Source organism: Cetorhinus maximus, chromosome 7, assembly GCF_964194155.1.
Source record: "Cetorhinus maximus chromosome 7, sCetMax3.hap1.1, whole genome shotgun sequence".
Taxonomy (NCBI): domain Eukaryota; kingdom Metazoa; phylum Chordata; class Chondrichthyes; order Lamniformes; family Cetorhinidae; genus Cetorhinus; species Cetorhinus maximus.
The window spans coordinates 113,758,446-113,780,268 of NC_135885.1; the positions used below are offsets into that span (position 1 = coordinate 113,758,446).

The 21,823-nt window shown below is 41.3% G+C and overlaps 1 protein-coding gene across 1 annotated transcript in view; it reads right to left on the reverse strand.

The window, feature by feature from the left end:
- The window catches only part of LOC144682985 (glypican-6-like), a 1,097,394-nt gene extending 1,075,919 nt beyond the window's left edge, over positions 1-21,475 (reverse strand). The window contains exon 1 of the mRNA XM_078545918.1: positions 20,768-21,475. Coding sequence (XP_078402044.1) covers positions 20,768-20,927 — 160 coding nt within the window. The 5' untranslated portion in view covers positions 20,928-21,475. The remainder of the gene's footprint in view (positions 1-20,767) is intronic.
- Between the last annotated feature and the right edge of the window lie 348 nt (positions 21,476-21,823).

Below are 21,823 nucleotides of genomic sequence, written 5' to 3' on the forward strand. Positions count from 1 at the left end.
AGCTAATCGGAGGCCAGCAGCTCTGCACCATTCCAGGATCCATGCCACTGCTCATATTGCAAAAGGCCCAGGAGGAAGAGGATCCACGGATGTCCCCAAACCCAGGTAATTCCAGAATCTCACCACGGTCAAGTTGGCAGCTCTGGAGAGGGGGGGGGGGCATGTTGGGCACGGGAAGGCAAAGCTATGGTTGAGGCATCCGGGAGCTGGGAAGAAGGCACTCCCCCCACCTTTCACTGATCAGCAGTCCGCATAGTTAAACCTGCCAGGCCACACATTGGGCGCAGGCCTCTCCTGCCGCCTGTTAAATCAGGGTGGCAGTGGAATGAGATCTTTAATTAATTGGGCATCAACTTAAGGGCCTCAACTGGACCATGGGTGGGCAGCCACCTGATGCCCTGCCCGCTGCCCATAAAATTGTGGTGGGGTGGGCTCGGCCTAGCAGCAGGCATGTCACCAATAGCATGGCTCCCTAATTTATACCTGTCTGTTTTCCTGCCCTCAGGTGAACTGTAACATTCAGCTTGATGTATTTTAGATTACCAGCAGACAATAGCATTCTGGGTTTAACAGAAGCAGGTTGGGAATGTTTTTGGGGGGGTGGTGATAGAGAATAGGCAATATACCTGTGAAGAAATGGGTAATTATCTAAATTTGCTAACAAGGCTGTATGCCTCAGATTTTCACAGATTTTTAGTTTAAGGGCTACAGGCCAGGTTTCTCAGGGCTTGGAAAGCTGAGCAGGCAAAGAGGCAAGAATTGCTGGGTTAAGCAGGTGGCTTTCCCGCACTGCTAGTGGGCCAGGGTAAGCAGAGTGGTTCCGCCAGATCAACCAAATTTCCTTGTTTCCCTTCCCATGATCCGCTGACCAATTCCCCCAATGCAGAATCCAAAGCATTCTTCCAGTATTCCACAATCTCCACAATCCACAATCTCTTAAACAGCATGGCATCTCCCCATAACCACCTCTTCAACCTCCACAATCTCCCCCTAAGCCGCAATCTCTTCACCCCACAGTGAACTCCCTCGGTCTGCGATCTCTTCAATCACCCTCATTATCTGCACAGATCCACAATCTCTTGAACCACACCCACAATCTCCCACCCACGATCTCTTTAATGCCATCACGATTTCCCTCAACACATAGTCTCTTCAACCACCTTCAAGATCTCCCTGACCCACAATCTCTTCAACCACCCACTCACCAATAATCTCCCCCATCCTGCAATCCCTTCACTTCAACACCCCACATTGTGTCCCTCAATGCTTCAATGCTCCCCATCCCACGATTTCTTCAACCCTCCTCCAATTCCCATAATCTGCCTCAGAGCCATGATCTCTTCAACCACCCTATGAATCCATGACCCCCTCAACCAGCAATCACCCTCCCAACCCGTAATCCCTTAGAAGCCTTGCAATCATCCTTGACACACAATCATCCCCCAGCCCATGATTTCTTCAAGCTCCACGATATCCCCAACCCTCCAGTGATCTCCAATGACCCGCAATTGCACAATCTCTTCAAACCTCTGCAACCACCCCCTCCAAACAGCAACCTACTTCCCCGACCCATGATCTCTTCAACCACACACGCCTTCCTGCCCCAATCTCCCACTTGAGCTGTGATCTCCCCCAACCCATGATGTCTTCAAAAATCTGCACCCTTCCTCTCTCCTCTCCTCTCCTTCGTTGCAGCCTTCCAGCTCAAACCTTCTCACCCAACAGCTAAGCAGCCTCTCGATCTGGCTGGCTACCAGACAGGAAACAGAGCAAAAAAATTCAAATGAGGTCCTGCTGTTACATTTGTACTACCTGCATGTTCTGGTTTCCAGCTTGCTATGATTCCTTCACAGACCCAATCGCCTTTCTACTAACATCAGAACCAATGTTCAGGACAACTGAAGAGGGTGTGCAAATGGAGACTGTGCAGTACATATGTGCTCACTGGAAGAACTGGGCGATGAGATCCTCAAACACTTATCCCCATGGCTCACTGACCTCTTGCCTTCTAATGCTGAGGGATATGGGAGTGTGACAATGTAGATTTTCAGTTCCTTCACTACTAGGGCTTTATACAACAAAATGCCCCAGAGCATGTCCACTGTTAGTGCATGGTAGGCACATTTGACGTATATGTTGAGGGACATGGCAATCTTCACCATTGCTGGTAATGTGGTAAATTGGTTAACTGTAATGTAGATTTTTGTTCATGAGATGTGGACAATGCTGGCAAAGCTGCATTTATAGCTCATTCTAGTTGCCCTGACAAGATGGTGGTGAACCTTCTCTTTGAACTGCTGCCCTCCTTGTGCTCATAACACCCCCAGGACAGTACAGACTCCCTGGCAAGACCAAGCTTCCTCATGAACTGATCCTCCAGTCTATGGGTGACTGATTCTATTATAGGAAACCCACTGCGATTCTTGAGTATGTCTGAGTTTCTTCTCCTTCAGTATGCCTTACTGTTACATCGCCAATCTTGTTCAAAAATCCTCTAGTAATCATTGCTCTCCTGCTGCTCAATTATTTGCCATCCTTATGCTCACTCACACAGGTCTGACTGGGGATTACATACTGGTCGTCTAATATGACACAATAAATATGCAATGCCCCATGAGCCTCTTTCTGATTAATGGCCTGAACAAGTTTAATTCTTTTTTCAAAACTTCTTGCTATAATTTTTATTTATTTTGATGGGTAATAAATCTTAGAGCAGTGTCAATCAATCCATGAATGCTTTCTGTCAGTGTTCCATTGTTTACTTGCATCTACTTTTTCTAGAGATTCAAAAATGTTGGCCCCATGTTTAACAAGATAAATTTAGTACCAAAATTTTAGACAGCAAAATTCACTTTATGTTTCCACTAATGAAGCTCAATAGAATTTTAATTTTCTTTGAACAGGACGCTTCCTCTAGTCATTAACAAAAATGCAAGTAAATGGCACCACTTAGGACTTAAGTAACAAGCTGTATTATACATTACAACATCTGTACCTCAGTTGTTAAAACAGTTAAAAAAACTTCCCACCGCAAGAGACTCACAAAAAGCAAGGACTTGGAGAGCTTTCCAAGACTGCATGTGCCCACTGCTTAGGAAGTAGGGTTTGCTAATACAATTTTAAATTGGTGAAGCTGCTTATTTACGCCTACCGCCCAAGCAAAGATGACAGCAGGCCAAGGAATTCTCAAATAGCAGTGGTCCTGGCGCATTTTTGTAAAGGTTATATTTCACATTGTTGCAAAAATGTAGAAACTCTCTGGCTAACATTTGGTGGTGATAAAATAAGCTGAATCAAGGTAGAGTAATCACTATTTACATAGATTTACATTCAATACATCCATGCCCATTTCCTGATCATACCCCTACTTATTCTTGATCCTTTTCCTCCCTTGGAATGACTGTTTCCCTATCACAACAGATCACAAACTGTTGTGTTCTAACTCTGTCTGTATTTATTCTTATAACCCTTAATCGTATTCCTATAAAGATATTCATTCAGCTCTGCCTAAAGATTGGCGCATTAACAGCTTTATCTGGGAATCTCTTTGATGCCAACCCTGCTGTAAATTCCAATTTGTATCTCTGAAAACCAATTCCCTAGATCAGCTGGCCTAAAGAGATTTTTACTAAGTCTTTTTATAATGTGCTGAAGCAATAAACTAAGTCGGCAAAATTATTTTATGGTCAGTCACGCACTTTACACTTACAAGTTTTGTCAGTTTGTTTAATTATATCAAAACTGTCCCGATGTAACATTGTCTCACAGCCAGCTTACTTGAATTATATTATACTACAAGGATTGTAATAAAAGAAATCACTGAAGCATTACTTGCTCCTATTAAGTGCTCGTCCATTTCAATACTAGCCTGTTTTTTCTATCTTCGCCATGCTATTTCTAGTGCAGTGCGTGTGTAAATAACTTCTGTTTGCACTTTTTTCATCCCATTAAATTTTCAATAATGCTATGAGATTTCTGCAGTGTCCCTTTTCTTTACTTCGCTTCAATCTATTTCCCGTCTTTACCCACAAGTACAATCCTTTCTTAAGCCTCTGGTCCTGGTCACTGATATCAGTAGGACAAATTCTGGAAAAAAGATCATGACTATCTACTCAAGTGGTGTCATAGTGTGAGAAAGAGAAAGCAGAGCAGAGATGGCATGAAGTAGGATGACACAGAGGTTAGTTTGGTGCCACTTACACAGGACTGATTTTAAATGCAGGCACATAATGGGTGGACAAGGCTGTCAAGTGTCAAGTTGTACTATGATACTCAAGGTAAGTCACCAGTTGGGCAGGCAGGAAATTGGCTACCTCCTTTGAAAATGCTAAAGACCACGAGATAAACATTTAGCAGCACAAATGGGTCAAGAGTGCATTTTCCATCAATTCATATCTCAAAATTTCAAACAGGACTTATAGAAACCCAGTGGTGAATAATATGGGGGGGGGTCACGGGGGTGGAGAGCATGGGGGTGGGTTTAAGGGAGGGAGTGGGTAGGAAGGAAGGGGGGTTCAACCTAATAAGGGCTGCCCGCGATCAGCAAAGGGCAGCCACTGAAGAGTGACCCTCTCCCCCACTTCCTTCCCACCCTTTAAACAAATAAGCTAAAAAGAAAATCGGGCTTCCTGCTCCCACCCAGCTGCCCATGCCAACAATTTTATGGTGTGGACAGCATGTTATCAGGGTCAATTGACTTGATAACAAGTCTAATTGGCCCTTGATTATTCATTTATATATGACGGGCAGGCTGCCGATTTCAGTGCCCGTATTATGGGGGTGAGCTCGGGGATGGGCGGGAAAGTGGTGCTTGGGTGCCCACCCTATTTTTCATGTCCCCCCATGAGAAACACATCCGCTGGGAGCTTATAAAATTCAGCCCCCTCTTTGCACATCACAAGTGGCCACCTACCTGAGACAGGCCCAGCCATCCTTCTCAAGACCTTACACAAGACATCAGCAGCTCAAGCACCATCACAAACAAGCAGCAAATAACTACTGCGACGACTGAGTCACAGGCAACCACTGCTCCACTAATGTCAGAGGGAAGCAGTTAAAATCAGCTCCCTTGTCTTCAGAAACACAGAGCAAGTTTGTGAAATTTGTAAGTGATGTCAAACTGGGAAAGGCAGATGAAGCAGAGGAGCCAGTCCAGGAATTACCAGAATGATTTGGGCAAAATACATAGTGCGCAAAACAATTCAAGATGAAATTTAATGCAGGTGAGTGTAAAATGCTGTACCAACGAAGAAAAAATGGGGTATCACACAACCCTCCAACTCTGACCTCACCATTGGTGACTGTGCCTTCCATGGCTGAGGCCATAAGATCTGGAATTTCCTCCCTAAACCTCTCCTCCTCTCTCCCTCTCTTTCCTCCTTTAAAACGCTCCTTAAAACCTACATTTTTGAAGAAGTTTTTAGCTATCTGTGTGTGGCTCAATGAATGGTACTGAAATAGCGTATGTGGAGGTACCATAATGGAAGTGCTTCCATTGGGAAAGGGTGACTGAATAGGAGGGATTCGCCTCCGCCCTCCCATCATAAAAAGCCCATCAAGTTTCACCATTTCACATGGTGTGGACATGGAGGAGACCCTTAAGTGGCCATTAATCAGGCCACTTAAGGGCCTCAATTGGCCCAGGGCAGATCCTGTTTCTGGTAAAAAATCTAGAGGAGGTAGGCAGGCAGTGGGCATGGTGTCACCACCATGGCATCCAATTTTTTGCCCCCCACATGCCAGCCCACTCCTAGGAGACTAAAACTCCACCCAATGGCTTCTGTTTTCCAAATATTTAGTTGAAGGAAATTTTTGCTCGGCACTTCTTGCTTGGACTTGTATTCTATTCATTTGGTTACATAGTTAAATATTCTGTGGCTATATTGATTGCTGCTGTCCATTAGTTGGACATGTTAGGTGTCAAGTCTACAAAGTCTCCTTAAACTTCTTTCATAAGAATTCAGAGCAGGAGTAGGCCATTCGACCCCTCGTGCCTGCTCCACCGTTTAATAAGACCAGAGCTGATCTGATTGTGACCTCCACTTTCCTATCTGCCTGCCATAACCCTTGACTCCCTCGTCGGTTAAAAATCTGCCTAACTCAGCCTTGAATATATTCAATAACCCAGCCTCCACTGCTCTCTGGCGAAGAGAATTCCACAGACTAGTGGCCCTCTGAAAGGAAAAAAATCTCCTAAATCAGCCTAAAAGCCAAATCTAGGGGCCAAGGCTAGAAAACTTGGACTCTTCAGCAGTGAAAGGTGCTAGATGACTGATACCATCTTAGTGGTAAATAGTAAGTAGCATGTAAAAATGCAAGTCCAGAAAAGTATTTTAAACTAAATTGCTAGCACAGGACAAGGAGACAAGGTTCAAACTAGAAAAAAATAAATTTAGGACTAATACCAGGAAGTGCTTCTTCTCATAAACAGTGTTTAATGCAAGGAATGGTCTCCCAAATAAAGTGGTGAAAACAAAAATATTGGAGGCATTTAAGGGACAATTAGATGCTATGAAAGGGTGGGGGAGAATCAGGACCTGAGTGGATGAACTAAGCTGTGTCAAATGGCTTTTTTCATTTGTAATTAACTTGTTTGTAGGGATTACAAACAAGGGATGAGCAAGTAATTTGTAGGAATAGCGGGAAAGAATGGGACTCAACACAATCGTGATGGTCAGAAGCTAAATTACAGAATTAAAAGATGGCTTAATTAATAATCATTTGGTAGTACAGAAGTTGAGTGTTGCTGAAAATAAGATACTTTTTTATTGAAGCTTTTCGTCTTGTGAAATTTGCAATGCCAAACGTAAATGGAACAACAATTTAGACCGTATGAGAGAGTGCTGATTGGTTGGCAAGTGGACTCTGATTGGTAGAGGTGTTGCCATGGAGAATGCACTGGTTGATGTGACTGACAGTTAACTGCCAAGCAATGTTGAAATTTAAACAAGGCAACTTGACTTGACTGGTCAAGGCATTGCCCTGAGGAATGAACCAGTGAATGGCTGTCACTTATCTTGTTTAACTGAAGCAGGCGCAATGTGTGTACATGTTTTTTCTGTCTGCAAAGAACAGGGCCCCATGTATTAACATATGTAGCTTCCAGTGCACACAAATGCACCACACTGTGAACCTGACTGACAATCTTAAATTGGTTGTCAGTGTAATTCTTAGCACACTGTGGATTATTTAGCAAATGTTGTCCAATCGCAGAATCACATCTACTGTCGGACAGAGTGTTTTGAGTTTTGCAAGCATGCCTGGTTGGGTACAGTCTGTATCTTGCCTGTTGCGAACAGCAGAAGGAACATACTGTTTGATATGATCTGCCAGTCTTTGGGATGTAATGGCCTATATACCTAGCATCACACTGGCACTGAAATTCATATATCACATTACTCATTTGTGTGATAGGTATAATGTCTCTTTGGCTTGATGGCAGCATCCTGTTAGTGGTGAATATCACTCATGTTGCTACTGCATAGTAGCAGTGTGAAACAGCTAGCACAATGCTTGACAATTCACTGTCAGTCATCACCAACTGGTGCATTCTCCATCACAATGCCTCCACCAATCAGAGTCCACTTACCAACCAATCAGCACTCTCTTCTCATAGTTTAAATTGTTGTTTCCTTTTCATTTGGTGTTATTACAGATTGAGCTGATGAGTGTAAGTCGAAGAGCTTCAACAAAATAATGTTGCTTTTTTCAGAAATATTCATGGCTTAATTATCAGCAAAGGATAGCAGGCTGAATGACTATAATGTGAAAAGGGAATCAATAAATTGGTAAATTTTACTTCTTCACCATATTCACTGTGGGGACCAGGAAACGGTAAAGGGAATAAGCACAGGAAACAATGGGCTGAATTTTCACTGAGCCCGAATGACTGGGGAGCCCTATAAAAATGACAGGGGGGGTCTTGATTCCAGGGTTCCAAAACTCACTCTGGGGCTACCAGATTTTCAGGAGCACCCTTAAAGGATGTAAGCTGGTTATTCCCATCTACCCCCATAACTTTGATTCCCTTGTCTAACAAGAATCCATCTAACTCCATCTTAAAAATATTCAATGACCCCACCCCCACCACCTTCTGAGGGAGAGAGTTCCAAAGTTGCACAACCCTCAGAAAAAATTTCTCCTCATCTCTGTCCTATAAGGTCAACCTCTAATTTTAAAACTGTGCCCCTTAGTTCTGGACACATCCACCTTGATGAGACCATTCAGGACCTTATATACTTCAATAAAATCACCCCTCACTCTTCTAAGCTCCAGTGGAAACAAGCCCAGTCTGTCCAACCTTTCCTCATAAGACAGCCCACTCATTCCAGGTATCTATCTAATAAACCTCTTCCGAACCACGTCCAACGCATTTACATCCTTCCTTAAATAAGGACACCAAAACTGCGCACAGTATTCGAGATATGGTCTCACCAATGCCCTGTATAACTGAAGCATAACATCCTTGCTTTTATGTTTAATTTCTCTCAAAATAAAGGATAGCCTTCTTATTTCTTCTTGTATACTTTGTCCTACATTGTGGTTACTGTTAGGGAGCCTGTAGATCATACCCACTGGTGACTTCTTTCCCTTACCATTCCTCATCTCTACCCAAACCGATTCTTCATCCTGATCTCCTGAACAAAGGTCATCTATAACTAATGCACCAATGCTATCCTTGATTAACAGTGCTATCCCTCCACCTTTACCTACCTTCCTATTCCTTTTGAATGTTATATACCTATCAATACTCAGGACCCAATCCTTGTCATCCTGCAGCCATGTCTCCATAATGGCCATCAGATCATATTTATTTAATTCAATGTGCACTATCAATTCATTTACTTTGTTATGAATGCTACACGTATTCAGAAACAGAGCCTTTAGTTTTGTCTTTTTGTTTATCTTTCTAACATCTAGTCTTGACTGTTGGTGTATTCTTAGGTTTTTTTCTCTCTGTCCCTTCCTGCCATTCTCTGACCCTCATTTCCCATATTCCTACTTTGCTCTCCTGCCTTGACTCTACCCCTTGATTTGCTACATCTACCCAAGCTTGATCCCTCATCCTCCCTTGTTTATTTTAAAGCCCTCTTTACTTCCCTAGTTATGCGGCTTGCCAGAACACTGGTCCCAACACAGTTCAGGTGTAAACTGTCCCAATGGTACAGCCTCATTTTCCCCAGTACTGATGTCAGTGCCCCATGAACTGGAACCCACTTCTCCCACACCAGTCTTTGAGTCACGCATTCATTTCCCTAATCTTATTTGTTCTATGCCAATTACTTTCCATTATGCTTAAAAAAGTCAATTCACTACAAGGCATTAAAAATGTCAATTATCCAGACCCTTTAAAGTATCAATAACAGAAACCACAAACCCTTAAAACCACTTAACCTTGTGTAAATAACCATTGTGAAATTGCCCATAGAGATCAGAGAGCCAGGGCTGTCAATCAAACAATGTTTTCTCTGGGGTGCAGCTGTTTCAAAAGAATATTGGATATCTGGGCTCTTGAGGCTGGCAGACCGAGCTGGGAATTTTCCCAACTCACACTACCTGCCTTGAAAATGAAAATTCAGGCCAATGAGAGAAATCAAAGAAATAAAAGACATGTGTGAGACACTGAAAGTGTGATAGGAACTGGAGAGGAATCAATAACTAGAAGGAAAAATGTGAAAAACTGACAAATTGAAGCAGGCTCCTATGACTCAGGAGTCTGGCAGTGGAGGGGAAAAAAAGTAGTTTTTCTTGATCCCCACCATAGCAATTTGCAGTATTTTTGTCTTTTCTTGTGTGTATGGACTTTGTGTCCACTTGTGTTTCCTAATCCTTTGTTCTCTTTCTCCTTCAGTGTAATTGCAATATCTTTCAATTTCAAGAAAAAATTTTATACCTGAAACATCAACTTGACTGAGGCTGTCTGAACAACCATCTCTGACTTTTTCTGTTCTTGTTTGGGAAATCCAAGGGTAGATAAGTCATATGAAAGACAATATCACAGTCTGACTCCATCAAATAGCCTTCAACTCACCAATAAAGCATGGTCTAGATGATCTCCATTGTTGGTTGCAACAGTACTATCACCATGAGTTACAATTAAATCAAATGCAGCAGTCATACTTCTAGACTTATTTATTTAATAACTTAAGAGCCCCCAGTGCAACATATGCATCAGGATTAACAATTTCACATGCAACTTTTATACTGGTGCAATGGATATACAAAATCTTTTAGCCAGTAGAAATATATTTTCTCCTGCTGCTTGTGATAGAAACTGTGGTTTTAACTCTTTCATCTTTTTCAAATATTCCATAGATTAAATCAAATCAGCCCATTCTATTTGAAAATTTATCATCCATTGTCAACAAAAAGCTTACATACAAATATATTTGAATTTGTTTTGTATCAGATTTTCAGAAAGTTGTGAAGCCAGGATATGAAAATCTCTGCACCAAAATCCTGGTAGGAGTTTGAACAAATCTTCACAAACCCTAAATGCAGTTTTAACCTGGGTATCCTTTGTTTGATTTATGAATATTTTGACTGGTATAAGAAAACTAGTACTTTACATTTGACAAGTTGCCTCCTAGTCTTTTTTTTCTTTCCTTCTTGTAGTTAATACTGCCAAAAACCAGAAATCTTCAAAATGTTCAGCATAAATGTTTGCATTTTAAATGAATTACTTAATGTAACATTATTAGGAAAGACTCAAGATGGCTCCTGAAGTCAGGTATAGGGAAGCCCTTACTGTGCACCTTTGTCCATGACTATCCACTCATCCTTTGCCCTTTCTCATTCAATCTCCTCACTGTTTGTTCAGTTCTCCTGACACTAATAGTTAGAATGTTTTAGTCCTAACTACAAGTTTAAACCATCACTGCCCATTGCCCAACCATGCGTGCTCTTCGCTTCTCTCCGTGAGCACTGGATCATTTCTCAAGTTTGGCTTCCGAGACTTCCCTGGGCATGCCTGGATTCCTGTACTTCTGCACTGGACTACATCATCAGATTCAGCTGCTGTGTCCCTGACCTGCTAATGTGTTGCATGTATTTGAAAGTAACCTTGATCATTTTACAGCCTTTCACCACTGCTGCTTCTCTGCTCAGCCTGTAACTGGTTCTACTGGTTTTTTAGCTTCAGCTACAGTCTGTTCCTGGCCAGCAATTCACTTTCCTGGGTTAAAGTACATCCCTCCACCACTATGGATCCTCTCGTGACCAGCTCCAACATAACCATTATCTTTCTGTCCCAATACTGGTTCTGCACACTTCCTGGACTGTCATTCACACAGAAATATCTCCAGCAGTACATTCTCCCATACTCTGTCTTTCAATGAGCTTTTGGAATTCACTTGCCTATTGCACATGTCTCCAAACTTGAACAGCTCGTTCCAGTTCCATGCCAATTCCACCCTACCCAAGTCACTATCATCCCACCACGGGACCTCGGACTTTAACGCTGGACACCCTCCTATTGTTGCTTCTCCATTCCCTGGTTACTACCAGGATATATGCATCCTAATAATTGCTACGTAACCAGATCTACGTAACTTGTAACATGTACCTATCTTGGCTGCCCTTCGGACCAAAGTCCATCACTTCTATTTTCACTTTATTTTCTAGCCCTTTCTTACTTCATTTCTCTTTACCCCTCCTAGCTCTCCTGTTGTCATGCCTCTTTTCATTTCTCCCCTCTGGAGTACTCTGCCCTCTGAAATCCCTTCCCCAACCCTTCAGTACTTCTCAACCTTCCTGCTTTCATGCCAGGCTTGATCCCCTCTTCAAAACTTCCCTCTGTGCCTCTTGGCATCTTCAGAAGGGTTCATCAAGGTACACGTTACTGCCTCCTTACAAGCAGCAACCCAAACACAGCCGCTGATCTTCCCATCCAGTGTACACACTAATCCTAATTTTGGCTTAAATTTTGCCAAATTTTTGCCAAATCCAGTTGCCAGGGAGAGAGATGGAGGTAGTAGTTAGAGAACAAAGTTTGGAATGGGGACCAAAAACAATGGCTTCACTCTTCCTAACATTTAATTGGAGGAACTTTCTGCTCATCTAGTACTGACTGTCAGATAAATAGTCTGATAATTTAGCAACATTGGAAGAGTCGAGAGAGGTGATAATGAGGTAGAACTGGGTGTTGTCATGCCCCTCCTTGTCCTTCTCAACCTATCGGCAGCCTTTGACATGGTTAACCACAGTTCTCCACCATTGTCCAGCTGGGAGGGACTGGTGTCGTCTGGTTTCATTCCTAGCTATCTAGCCGTAGCCAGAGAATCACCTGCAATAGCTTCTTTTCCTGTTTTGCATTTTTATCTCTGGTGCTCCCAAGGACCTATCCTTGTTCCCCTACTACTTCTCATCCACTTGCTTCTCCTCGGTGACATCTGAAAGCACAGTGTAAGTTTTCACATGTACGCTGATGACACCAGCTCTACCTCACCACCACCTCTCTCAACTTCTCCACTGTCTCTAAATTGTCAGACTGCTTGTTCATCATCCAGTGCTAGATGAGCAGAAATTTCCTCCAATTAAATATTGGGAAGACCAAAGCCACTGTCTTCAGTCCCTGCCACAAACTCTGTTCCCCTGCCACTGACTCCAACCCTTTCCCTGGCAACATCTTGAGGCTTAACAGGGCTGATCGCAATCTTGGTGTCATATCTGACCCCGAGAAGAACTTCTGACCACATATTCGTGCCTATTTCTACCTCTGTAAAATCCCTGACTCCACTTTGCCTCTGCTCATTTGCTGCTAAAACCCTCATCCATGCCTTTATTAACCCTGCACTTTACTATTCCAATTCATCTCGACCGTCTCCCTGCATAAACTTGAGGTCATCGAAAACCCCTCTGCCAGTTTCCTAACTCACACCAAGTCCCATTCAGCCATTACCCCGTGCTTGTTGCTGCAATTATAAAGTTGTCATTCCTGTTTCGTCCAAATGGCATCTTACCATTAGCCTCTCCATTATTTTGAAGAGCTCGCTCTATTTGTACATTAACTGCCCATTAAAACTCTTTCGAGTTACCAACAGTCACAGATTGCATCTCTTTCGAGTACAATCACAGTTCTTGGTTTCCAGGAGTGGGACATGAACCCACAACCCTCTGATTCAAAGGCGAGGGTGCTATGAACTAAGCCACAGCTGAAACTTGCCACAGAAAGGTAAGGCTCATAATTAATAGTTCAAGCACTCTTTTAATGATGTGATCATTGTCAATGCCAATCAATCATTCTGGCCCAGAAAGGAAACAATTCAAACCACAAAGTCTCATTCCTGCATCTAGTAAATTATTCGAGATTTTTTAATCTGTCTCCTTTGTTTTCTATGGCCAGGATTTCCCGGTCGGCGAGTGGGGGGCGGGGCCCGCTCACCGACGTGTAAAATGATGCTGGATGACGTCGGGCGGAACTCCCAATGTCACCCCGCCTCATTTCAATTTTCAGGTCAGCAGGGGCTCAGCCGAATGAGCTGTGCACCTGCCGACCTGTCAATGGCATATTGAGGCCATTGACAAAGTAATTAATGTAATTAGTGGACCTGCCCGTCCAACCTTAAGGTTGGCGGGCAGGCCGGGAGCCCTGGCGGGGATTGGGAAAAGCATGAAATCTCATCCATGGGCGGGATGAGGTTTCATGTAGGTTTTTAAAAATTTAATAAAAGTGTAACTAAAAGTGATGAACATGTCCCAACTCATGTGACAGTGTCACACGAGGAGACATGTCAGGGAATTTTTTTTTCTGTTTTTAACATTTTTTAATGTGGAGCCGATCTCCCTGAGGCAGCACTTAGCCTCAGGGAAATGACTGCGCTCTTTCGTGCGCATGCACGAAAGAGCGCACTCTTGGCCAGGGAATTCCCCCCCCGCCCGCACAGGGAGCGTATAGCGCTTCCTTGCTGACGTCATGCTGGGTGGGCATTAATTGGCCCGCCAACGTAAAATGGCGGCACGCCCCTGATCGGGGTGGCGCCAATCAAAGGTGCACCTCCATGCACCCATTCCTGAACATGCCCCTCGCCAGGGGGAAAATTCTGCCCTATCTTAATTTAATCTTTCTTTCTCTCTCTGTACTGATTTGTCTCTAATTCACCCTCTTTCTCCATCATTCCTCACTATCTCCGTAATCTGCTACCACCCTTCAAAGTGTTCCTTGAATTCTGGCCTCTTGTGCATCCCTGATTTTCATTACTCCACCACTGGCAACCATGCTTTCAGGCTGCTGAAGCTCTAAGAACCAAAATTCCCTCTCTAAACCTCTCTGCCTGCACTTCTTACTTTAAGAATCTCCTTCAGCATTCCCCGCCCACTCTTTGACCAAGCTTTTGGTCATCTGCCCTTACATCTCTTTACCCGGCTTGTGGTCAAATTTTGTTTTAGAACATTCCTTTGAAGTGTCTTGGGATATTTTACTTTGTTAAAGGTGCTATATAAATATAAGTTGTTTCTGTACATTATCCTAAAAAAAGGTGCAAAAATATCAGTTAGCTATTTCCAGAAGACAGGTTATCATTTCAAAGTGTTTCCACAAAGAAATTTCTCAATCTAGTCACAACGGATTACTCTGTTATGTGTTTTGGCCATCATCATTTACTGCAATATGTTTGTCCTTCATATGTGAGTGGTTTTTACACACTTGTAGTGTATGATTGCTGCTACTATGGAACAACAAAATAAACATCAAAATAGAGATTGCTCTGTTCGTGTGAAAGAGAGCTGTGCTCAACATATTCACCTAGGTCTGTTCTTCTGATTCTAAATATCTCCAGAGTATGATACAGTATTAACACTGCTGCCAGCTGCACAACAGAGCCTCCTTCTGGCCTGGCAGCGAACTAGCCAACGGTTCCCCTAATTGGCACTGCTGTACAATACATAAATAATTAACCTTCGACTGGACTGCAGAATCATGAACAGATACTGCAACCTGTACAGCTTTCATAACTTCATTGGCCTAATTTATGTAGTTTTATTTCTGCCACCATTATGCAGGGCATATCAAATTCAAGATTGTCTTCTTAAAAGATGCGGAAGCAAGACTAGAGAATTGTACAGTATCCCTGTCTGAGTGCATTGTGAAAAGCTATCAGTTCTTCATTTGCAAGTTGTTTTATTTCAATCTTTGCCATAGTCCTACAATAGAATTCAGCAAGAGAAGCAGATGTTGATAGATGGAATTTGAATTTGTGCATCTGACATATCAGGAAAGGTGCTGTTGGAAAATCAGGTACATTGAATTCCAGAGAAGCAAACAGCCAATCCAAATTAAAATCTGAGAATAAGCACAGAGTTCCTAAACTTTTGATCAATCTGCTGTATGCAAAACTCCTGATCTAATCACATTAAAATATATTTTATGCAGAAAATAAATCCTAGTTCTGCACAGTTGAACGGGAAAATTTCATCCAGAGGCACCAGGCTCATTTTTGTACAAAGTATTTTTTTTGTTAAGCATTTGCTAATATTTATGTTTGGCTTGAACTGTTGAATGAATAACTAAATGGTGATACAAAGATCTGCTAATTAACTATTTGTATCTGCAGGCTATTACAATCCTAATCCAAACATAAACCATGCTGACAACAAAGTGATCTGATTTTTGAAATTCAATTATACAGTCGCTTGATAGTCAGAGTTTGAATATTGTTGAATAGAGACATGTTTTCAAAAATTTTATTCTTGCACTTATCAGAACAAGCGCACAAATGCCAAATTTCAAACAATCACAACAATTTGTACGACAGGATCATTTGAAATTTGGCATTCTTGCAGTTATTCTGATGAGTGCAAGATGAAAATCATCGGCAATATGTCCCTCTTTACATCAAAATTCAATTATCCCCAATGAGCGATCAATAATAGTTCATACTAAAACAAATTTCATCAGTTTGCATTGTTTTCATGATCATGCTACACAACATTCTATGTTCTACACGTTAAAATTACACTAGATGGACATAATTATTGTCTTTAAATGAACCCAATGTCTCACATGTTTGATTTATAATAATCAGTTCACTGATCACAGCCAGGATATTGTAAAAACAATGAAGAAGAACAACAGCTACTTCTAAAACAAGCCTTCTTCCGTGAGCACAGCACAATATTTGTCTGCAAAACCGGAAATAAAATTACTAAAGGCAATTGCTCAGGATCGAGTAAATTCTGGGCTTAAAATTCAAAACACATCAATGAAAATCTTTTCGAATTCTTTTCAATCAAAGGGGTAAAGGAGCACAGAAATACTTACTTTTGACAAAAATGGATATAGCAACTTAAAACCCATAAAAATAATCAGTTAATACTCAGTCAATAATCAGTAATTGCCCTTTTCTCAATTAATTTCTGTATAGTTGATGTCATGTATTATCTAGAAATTTCAGCTGTGCTCTACTTCTAGTAATTTTATTGTATTCAGGTTTTTTCCTGACAAATATTGTACTTTACCTCTGGAAAAAGGAAAATATCAATTTGTTTTAGAAGTAGCTGTTTTAACTCATTGGTAGACATTGTTAAAACAATCTTAGAACAGATTATTATTAATCAACCACATTGCTACCTCTAGCAGTTATGCACCTAAATTTTTCAGCGTAAATCTGCAACAGCAAATTACTAACATAAATGCTGGAAACTTGCACGGGCTGGTCATTTGCATGGAGGAGGGGCTATGAAAATGATGAAAGAGTGTTTCAGCAGGCATATCTCCAAAGTGGAGCAAATGATCAGGTAATGATGAGATACATTGTTAGCTGCAAATCTCCAGAACTTCCCCTTCCTTAGTTCTGATGAAGAGTCATACGGACTCAAAACGTCAACTGTATTCCTCTCCGCAGATGCTGTCAGACCTGCTGAGTTTTTCCAGGTATTTTTGTTTTTGTTTCAGATTTCCAGCATCCGCAGTATTTTGCTTATAATCTCTAGAACTTGCTGGTCGATTTAAGTTACTCTTCCATCTGACTTGCTCAAATGGCATCTTACCATTTGCCTCTCCATTATTTTGAAGAACTTGCTCTATTTGTACACTAACTGCCCATTAAACTCTTTCGAGTTATCAACAGTCACAGATTGCAACTCTTTCGAGTACAATCACAGTTCTTGGTTTCCAGGAGTGGGACATGAACCCACAACCCTCTGATTCAAAGGCGAGGGTGCTATGAACTGAGCCACAGCTGCCCATTAAACTTGCCACAGAAAGGTAAGGCTCATAATTAATGGTTCAAGCACTCTTTTAATGATGTGATCATTGTCAATGACTGCCAATCAATCATTCTGGCCCAGAAAGGAAACAATTCAAACTACGGAGTCTCATTCCTGCATCTAGTAAATTGTTCGAGATTTTTAATCTGTCTCCTTTGCTGTCTATCTTAATTCAATCTTTCTTTCTCTTTAGGTCTTTCTCTTTACTGATTTGACTCTAATTCACATTCTTTCTCCATCATTCCACTGTTTCTTTCACAATCTTTAAATATCACTTGTTGAGATAGACTGTTGGTCCCGTTGTTTCCCCAAGTCCCAGATGCCCTGTTGCCCTTGCCATAGTTTGCACTTTCAGCAAGTTTTAGTACAAAAAACTTCAAGTTGAAGGGTGTAGTAAATAATCTAACCAACAGTGCATGCCATGAGATGCCCTGCTCCAGCATGGTTTGGGTCATTATATTATTAATAATTCTGTGGGTGAGTATTGCAACTTCTTGTCTTGCCAATTGCATTACACAAAGATAATTGACAGTCATGTCAATTATGGCAGCTGCCTGTCAGTTTTACCTTCTGTATCATAACCATCCAGAGAAACATGTTAAAAGGGTGAATACTATAAATTGCCCATCTTCTAACTCTGCATATGTTCCTGTGGCTCTGGTCACTCAGGCCCCGCTGCTAGGTTCTGCCACGTTTCCTATTTAATTCCTGAGTCTCCTGGGCTCTAGCCCTACTCCCTCAAACAGGCAGATTAAAAAAACACCAACCTTTACCAACAGCAATCCATTAGGATAATATAAGTTAATAACAACTTGGTCAGTAAGTAATTAACCATTTCCCAGATCAATAATGTCCAACCAGGTGTGAAGACTTCACTGTTGTTTTACTTACTACTTTTTGAATTATTAACTTGCTCGACAGTGCAGTAAGTTAAACCTATTTATTGCTGAAGTAAAAGTTAAATTATATATATTCCATGTAATTAAAATTTTCTACTGGTGAATAAAGCATTAAATGTCCTAAATAATGGCTATTTCAGAAACCTTCTTATCCTCTACTTTATCATTGGTTCAGCTTGTGATTGTGTTGAGTTGCTCCTTTTTTTGTTTATAAATGAAATATAATTTAACAGTATTCAGAAACGAGCCTGATCCATGCAAATCCATAGGCAATGCCAGAGGAGATCCGCCAGCTTTTAAACATATAGAATGTTACAGGAATCTCAAACAATTTTCACACTTTCTTTCAAAGCATTGGCAGAGTTCAAGTACAGGAATACCGCCTTCATATGAAGAAGTACAACACACTGCTAAATCAAAAAGAAACTGCACCCAGTAGATCCATTAATTGAATGCTCATAATTGAAACTCATGATAAATGCACAGCTCTCCATTTACCACCAGGCCACCACCACTTCACAGACATAATTATACAGCCTGGATTAGTGCAGGGAACCAAGATGGGTATGGGCACTCCAATGATGCTCCTCCTCAAAGTTTTATTTGCCAATTTCAGCATGTAGAATAAAAGTCAACATGTGTTCTACATGAAGTCTGTCGAACAGTCATGAATAACTATAAATGCTCCCTGTAACGGACAAGAAAAGGAATCTATTACAGTGTTAAACAATGTAGGTTCTTTTATATCAAACAGTTCTCTATGAGGGAAGGTGGCTGATCTGGCTTCCCTAGGATTACTGAGAAGATACAGCTGATAGTGAGCCTATAGCAAAATTAAGAACAGCTGGCACTATCCCTATAATTAATTTTCCATATTTCCACTATTTTAATGTTAAAATAAATTCAAAACGTCTGTGTCACATCTAAATGTCTCTGTGTATACAATGAGTGCCAGTTATTTTATCTGAAATACTGTCCAAAAATTGATCAGTGCAGCTATAAATAAATAAGAATTACTCCTCAACAGTTGGATATAATTTGTTTTCTGAGCTCATATTTGGAAGACTATCAACATGATGTATAAACAATATCAGTGCCAACATTTCAGTAGCCTGAATAGGTAGTGAATGGAGCCCAATGGAAGCACAGTTAGAAATATCAAGAACATTCTCCCCTCTGGAAATTTGGAAGCATTACCATCACAGCAACCAGAGATTTCCTACAAAAATCTGACGGAGCTACCTGTTCACCAGATTCTAATGGCAATGCTAAGCATATTAGTGTAAATCTGCTCAAAACCACAGAATAAAAATAGGAAGTAAAACAGTATACAATTCTTATGCCCAAAGTAGTGTGCTGACAATGGGGGTACTTCAATGTGTGATACTAAGCGATATTAGTAAAATAACTTTGGTTGAAAACACGAGCATTTGTACTACATGTGTACATTTGTAATCATTATTGATTAAAATGTAAAACTCTCAGGTTTTAATTTACATTATTTGACTTACAGAACATGTCTCTTTTGAAAATATAAACCATATCCCTTCCCATTCCAGGATTACCAGTATCAGCATTGATTCTAATTTAAGCCAGTCTCAGTTACCATTTCATAGTATTATTAAAATACCACTGAACTGTAATCTGCTTTAAAATACAGGAGGAAGCTTAACTTTCAATACAGACAAATATAATTTCCTCTCTTCAGACTTGTACAGAAAGTTGGTCATACGTTAGAAGTGATCAGAAACAATACTAAGATATAACCCACCCAGAACCATTCGTGTATTTGCATATTCAAATCCTACTACAGCATTTCTGTGCCTCGCCACCAAGATCACCAGACAGAGCCAATACTAATATTGTACCTCCAATGTTATACATCTATTTTTCTTGGTGATAACCCCACATACTCAACTTTGCTGTAGGCACATTCCACTGAAATACTAGAAATTTATAAAGAAGGAAACAAGCAAAAAGTAATTTTGCACAAAACTCTTTGAAAATTAATTACCATTAGTGCATGTAGATAGACACTTACTGCTTGGACCCTACATGCACATATTGGCCCAAGCCCCACATGCACATTAGAAATCCCCTTGCCTACCTTCACAAAATATAGTACACAATTCAATATATAAAACAATGTATTAGGCTCATTTTGAGTAAAGTTATTCCCAAATAAACATGGACCTGCAAATGTTTTTGAAGCTTTTGATTACTGTAGTACTGCCTCAAGTATTGGCAAGAATATTCTTTGTAGCACATGATCGGTCTTGTGTTCGACATCTAATAACTCATTAAAGGATGATTTTTCAGCCCTGGTTACAGCACAGAGGAAAAAGTTGTTGAGCGGGTAAAGTCATTCTTTAACCATTGGGCGATATGAAAACCAACAGCTACTGACAAAAAGGTGCTGCCTTTTCAATTCTACCTTGTAATTCAAAATTTAATACTTCAGAACTAAACCCAAATAATAAAATCTGCGATATCGTTCTTTCGTTCTTTCAATAATAATTAACCACAGCTAAACTGAATGAAGTAAAACAAAAAGGCTCCAACTTGTGGTGCACCTTCAAAGGCAGCACTAAGTTTCTGGACCATTTCGAGTGTGTAAGTTGGCCGCACTGTAGCAGGGCTGCTGTCAAGGTTTAAAGTGTCCTTACCCGAAATCTCTTGGTAGGGGATGTTGCTGAGGCTGAATCCTTTCGCACTGTAAGCCTGTCTCACCTCAGAACAGGTCCGAGCTTTCGCATCAGCCAGAACCGAACCACAAAACACAGTTAAAGTGCAAAGCACCGCCAAGAGAGCAGAAATCCAAGACATGGTGTGTGCGCACAGATGTTAAAAATACACTTTTTAGCCCCAGCCCAAACCCGTACGAACTCCCCTTAAAAGTCCTGTCAAACACCGTGCTGGGGAGCTGAGGCGAAGTCTCCAGGTAGCGGTCGCTGGTTTCCACGAGATCTCCCCCGGCCGTAGGTTAGGATATATGTACATACATGCATACAGATATAGAGTCCAGGGTGACTACTTAAAAGGCAAGAAGTCGTCGCTTTTTCCTCTACCGATCCACTCTGAATGTTGCAGAGCTGAGCCCACCCTCATGGATCCTCAAGTGTGGATGAAATGCTGATGTGAGCCTGATCAGTGAAGTTCACTCGGACAGGCTGAGACTGAAAGCTCGGAGTAAGAGAAATCCTGGGATATAAAAAAAACCCTCCGCCTCTGGATGCTCACAGATCCTAGAAACAGGACACAAGGCAAAACCCGGACTGGATTCTCATGTGCAATTCGCAACAGAAGGAAATAAAGCGCATGTCAAATTCCTAACCGTATCTTCTCCACACAATGTATTCTTGTCAGGTAAATCTGTTCTGCAACGATATTTCACTACAAACAGATTCAACTGCAGTCTGGATTTAAACGGACATTTCTAAACTTCATTTTAAAGGGGTGCCTGACTTCTTGCTGGTAGTTAGTGAGTAAAGGCAATTCATGGAACTGCTAAAGACCTGCTGCGCTCTGAAACTGCCTTAATGCATGGCTGCACAGCAGCAGCCTGTGAATACAGACCGGCTCTATCCCCTTCAGTACCACCCCATCCCCCACTCCAGAGCTGCAGTGGGAAGATAATTATAATGTTTATTTTAAAAATGTCACCCTTTTTCGCAAAAAATAAACTGGCATTGGTTTAGTGCCTCCGTATACACATCGTATTC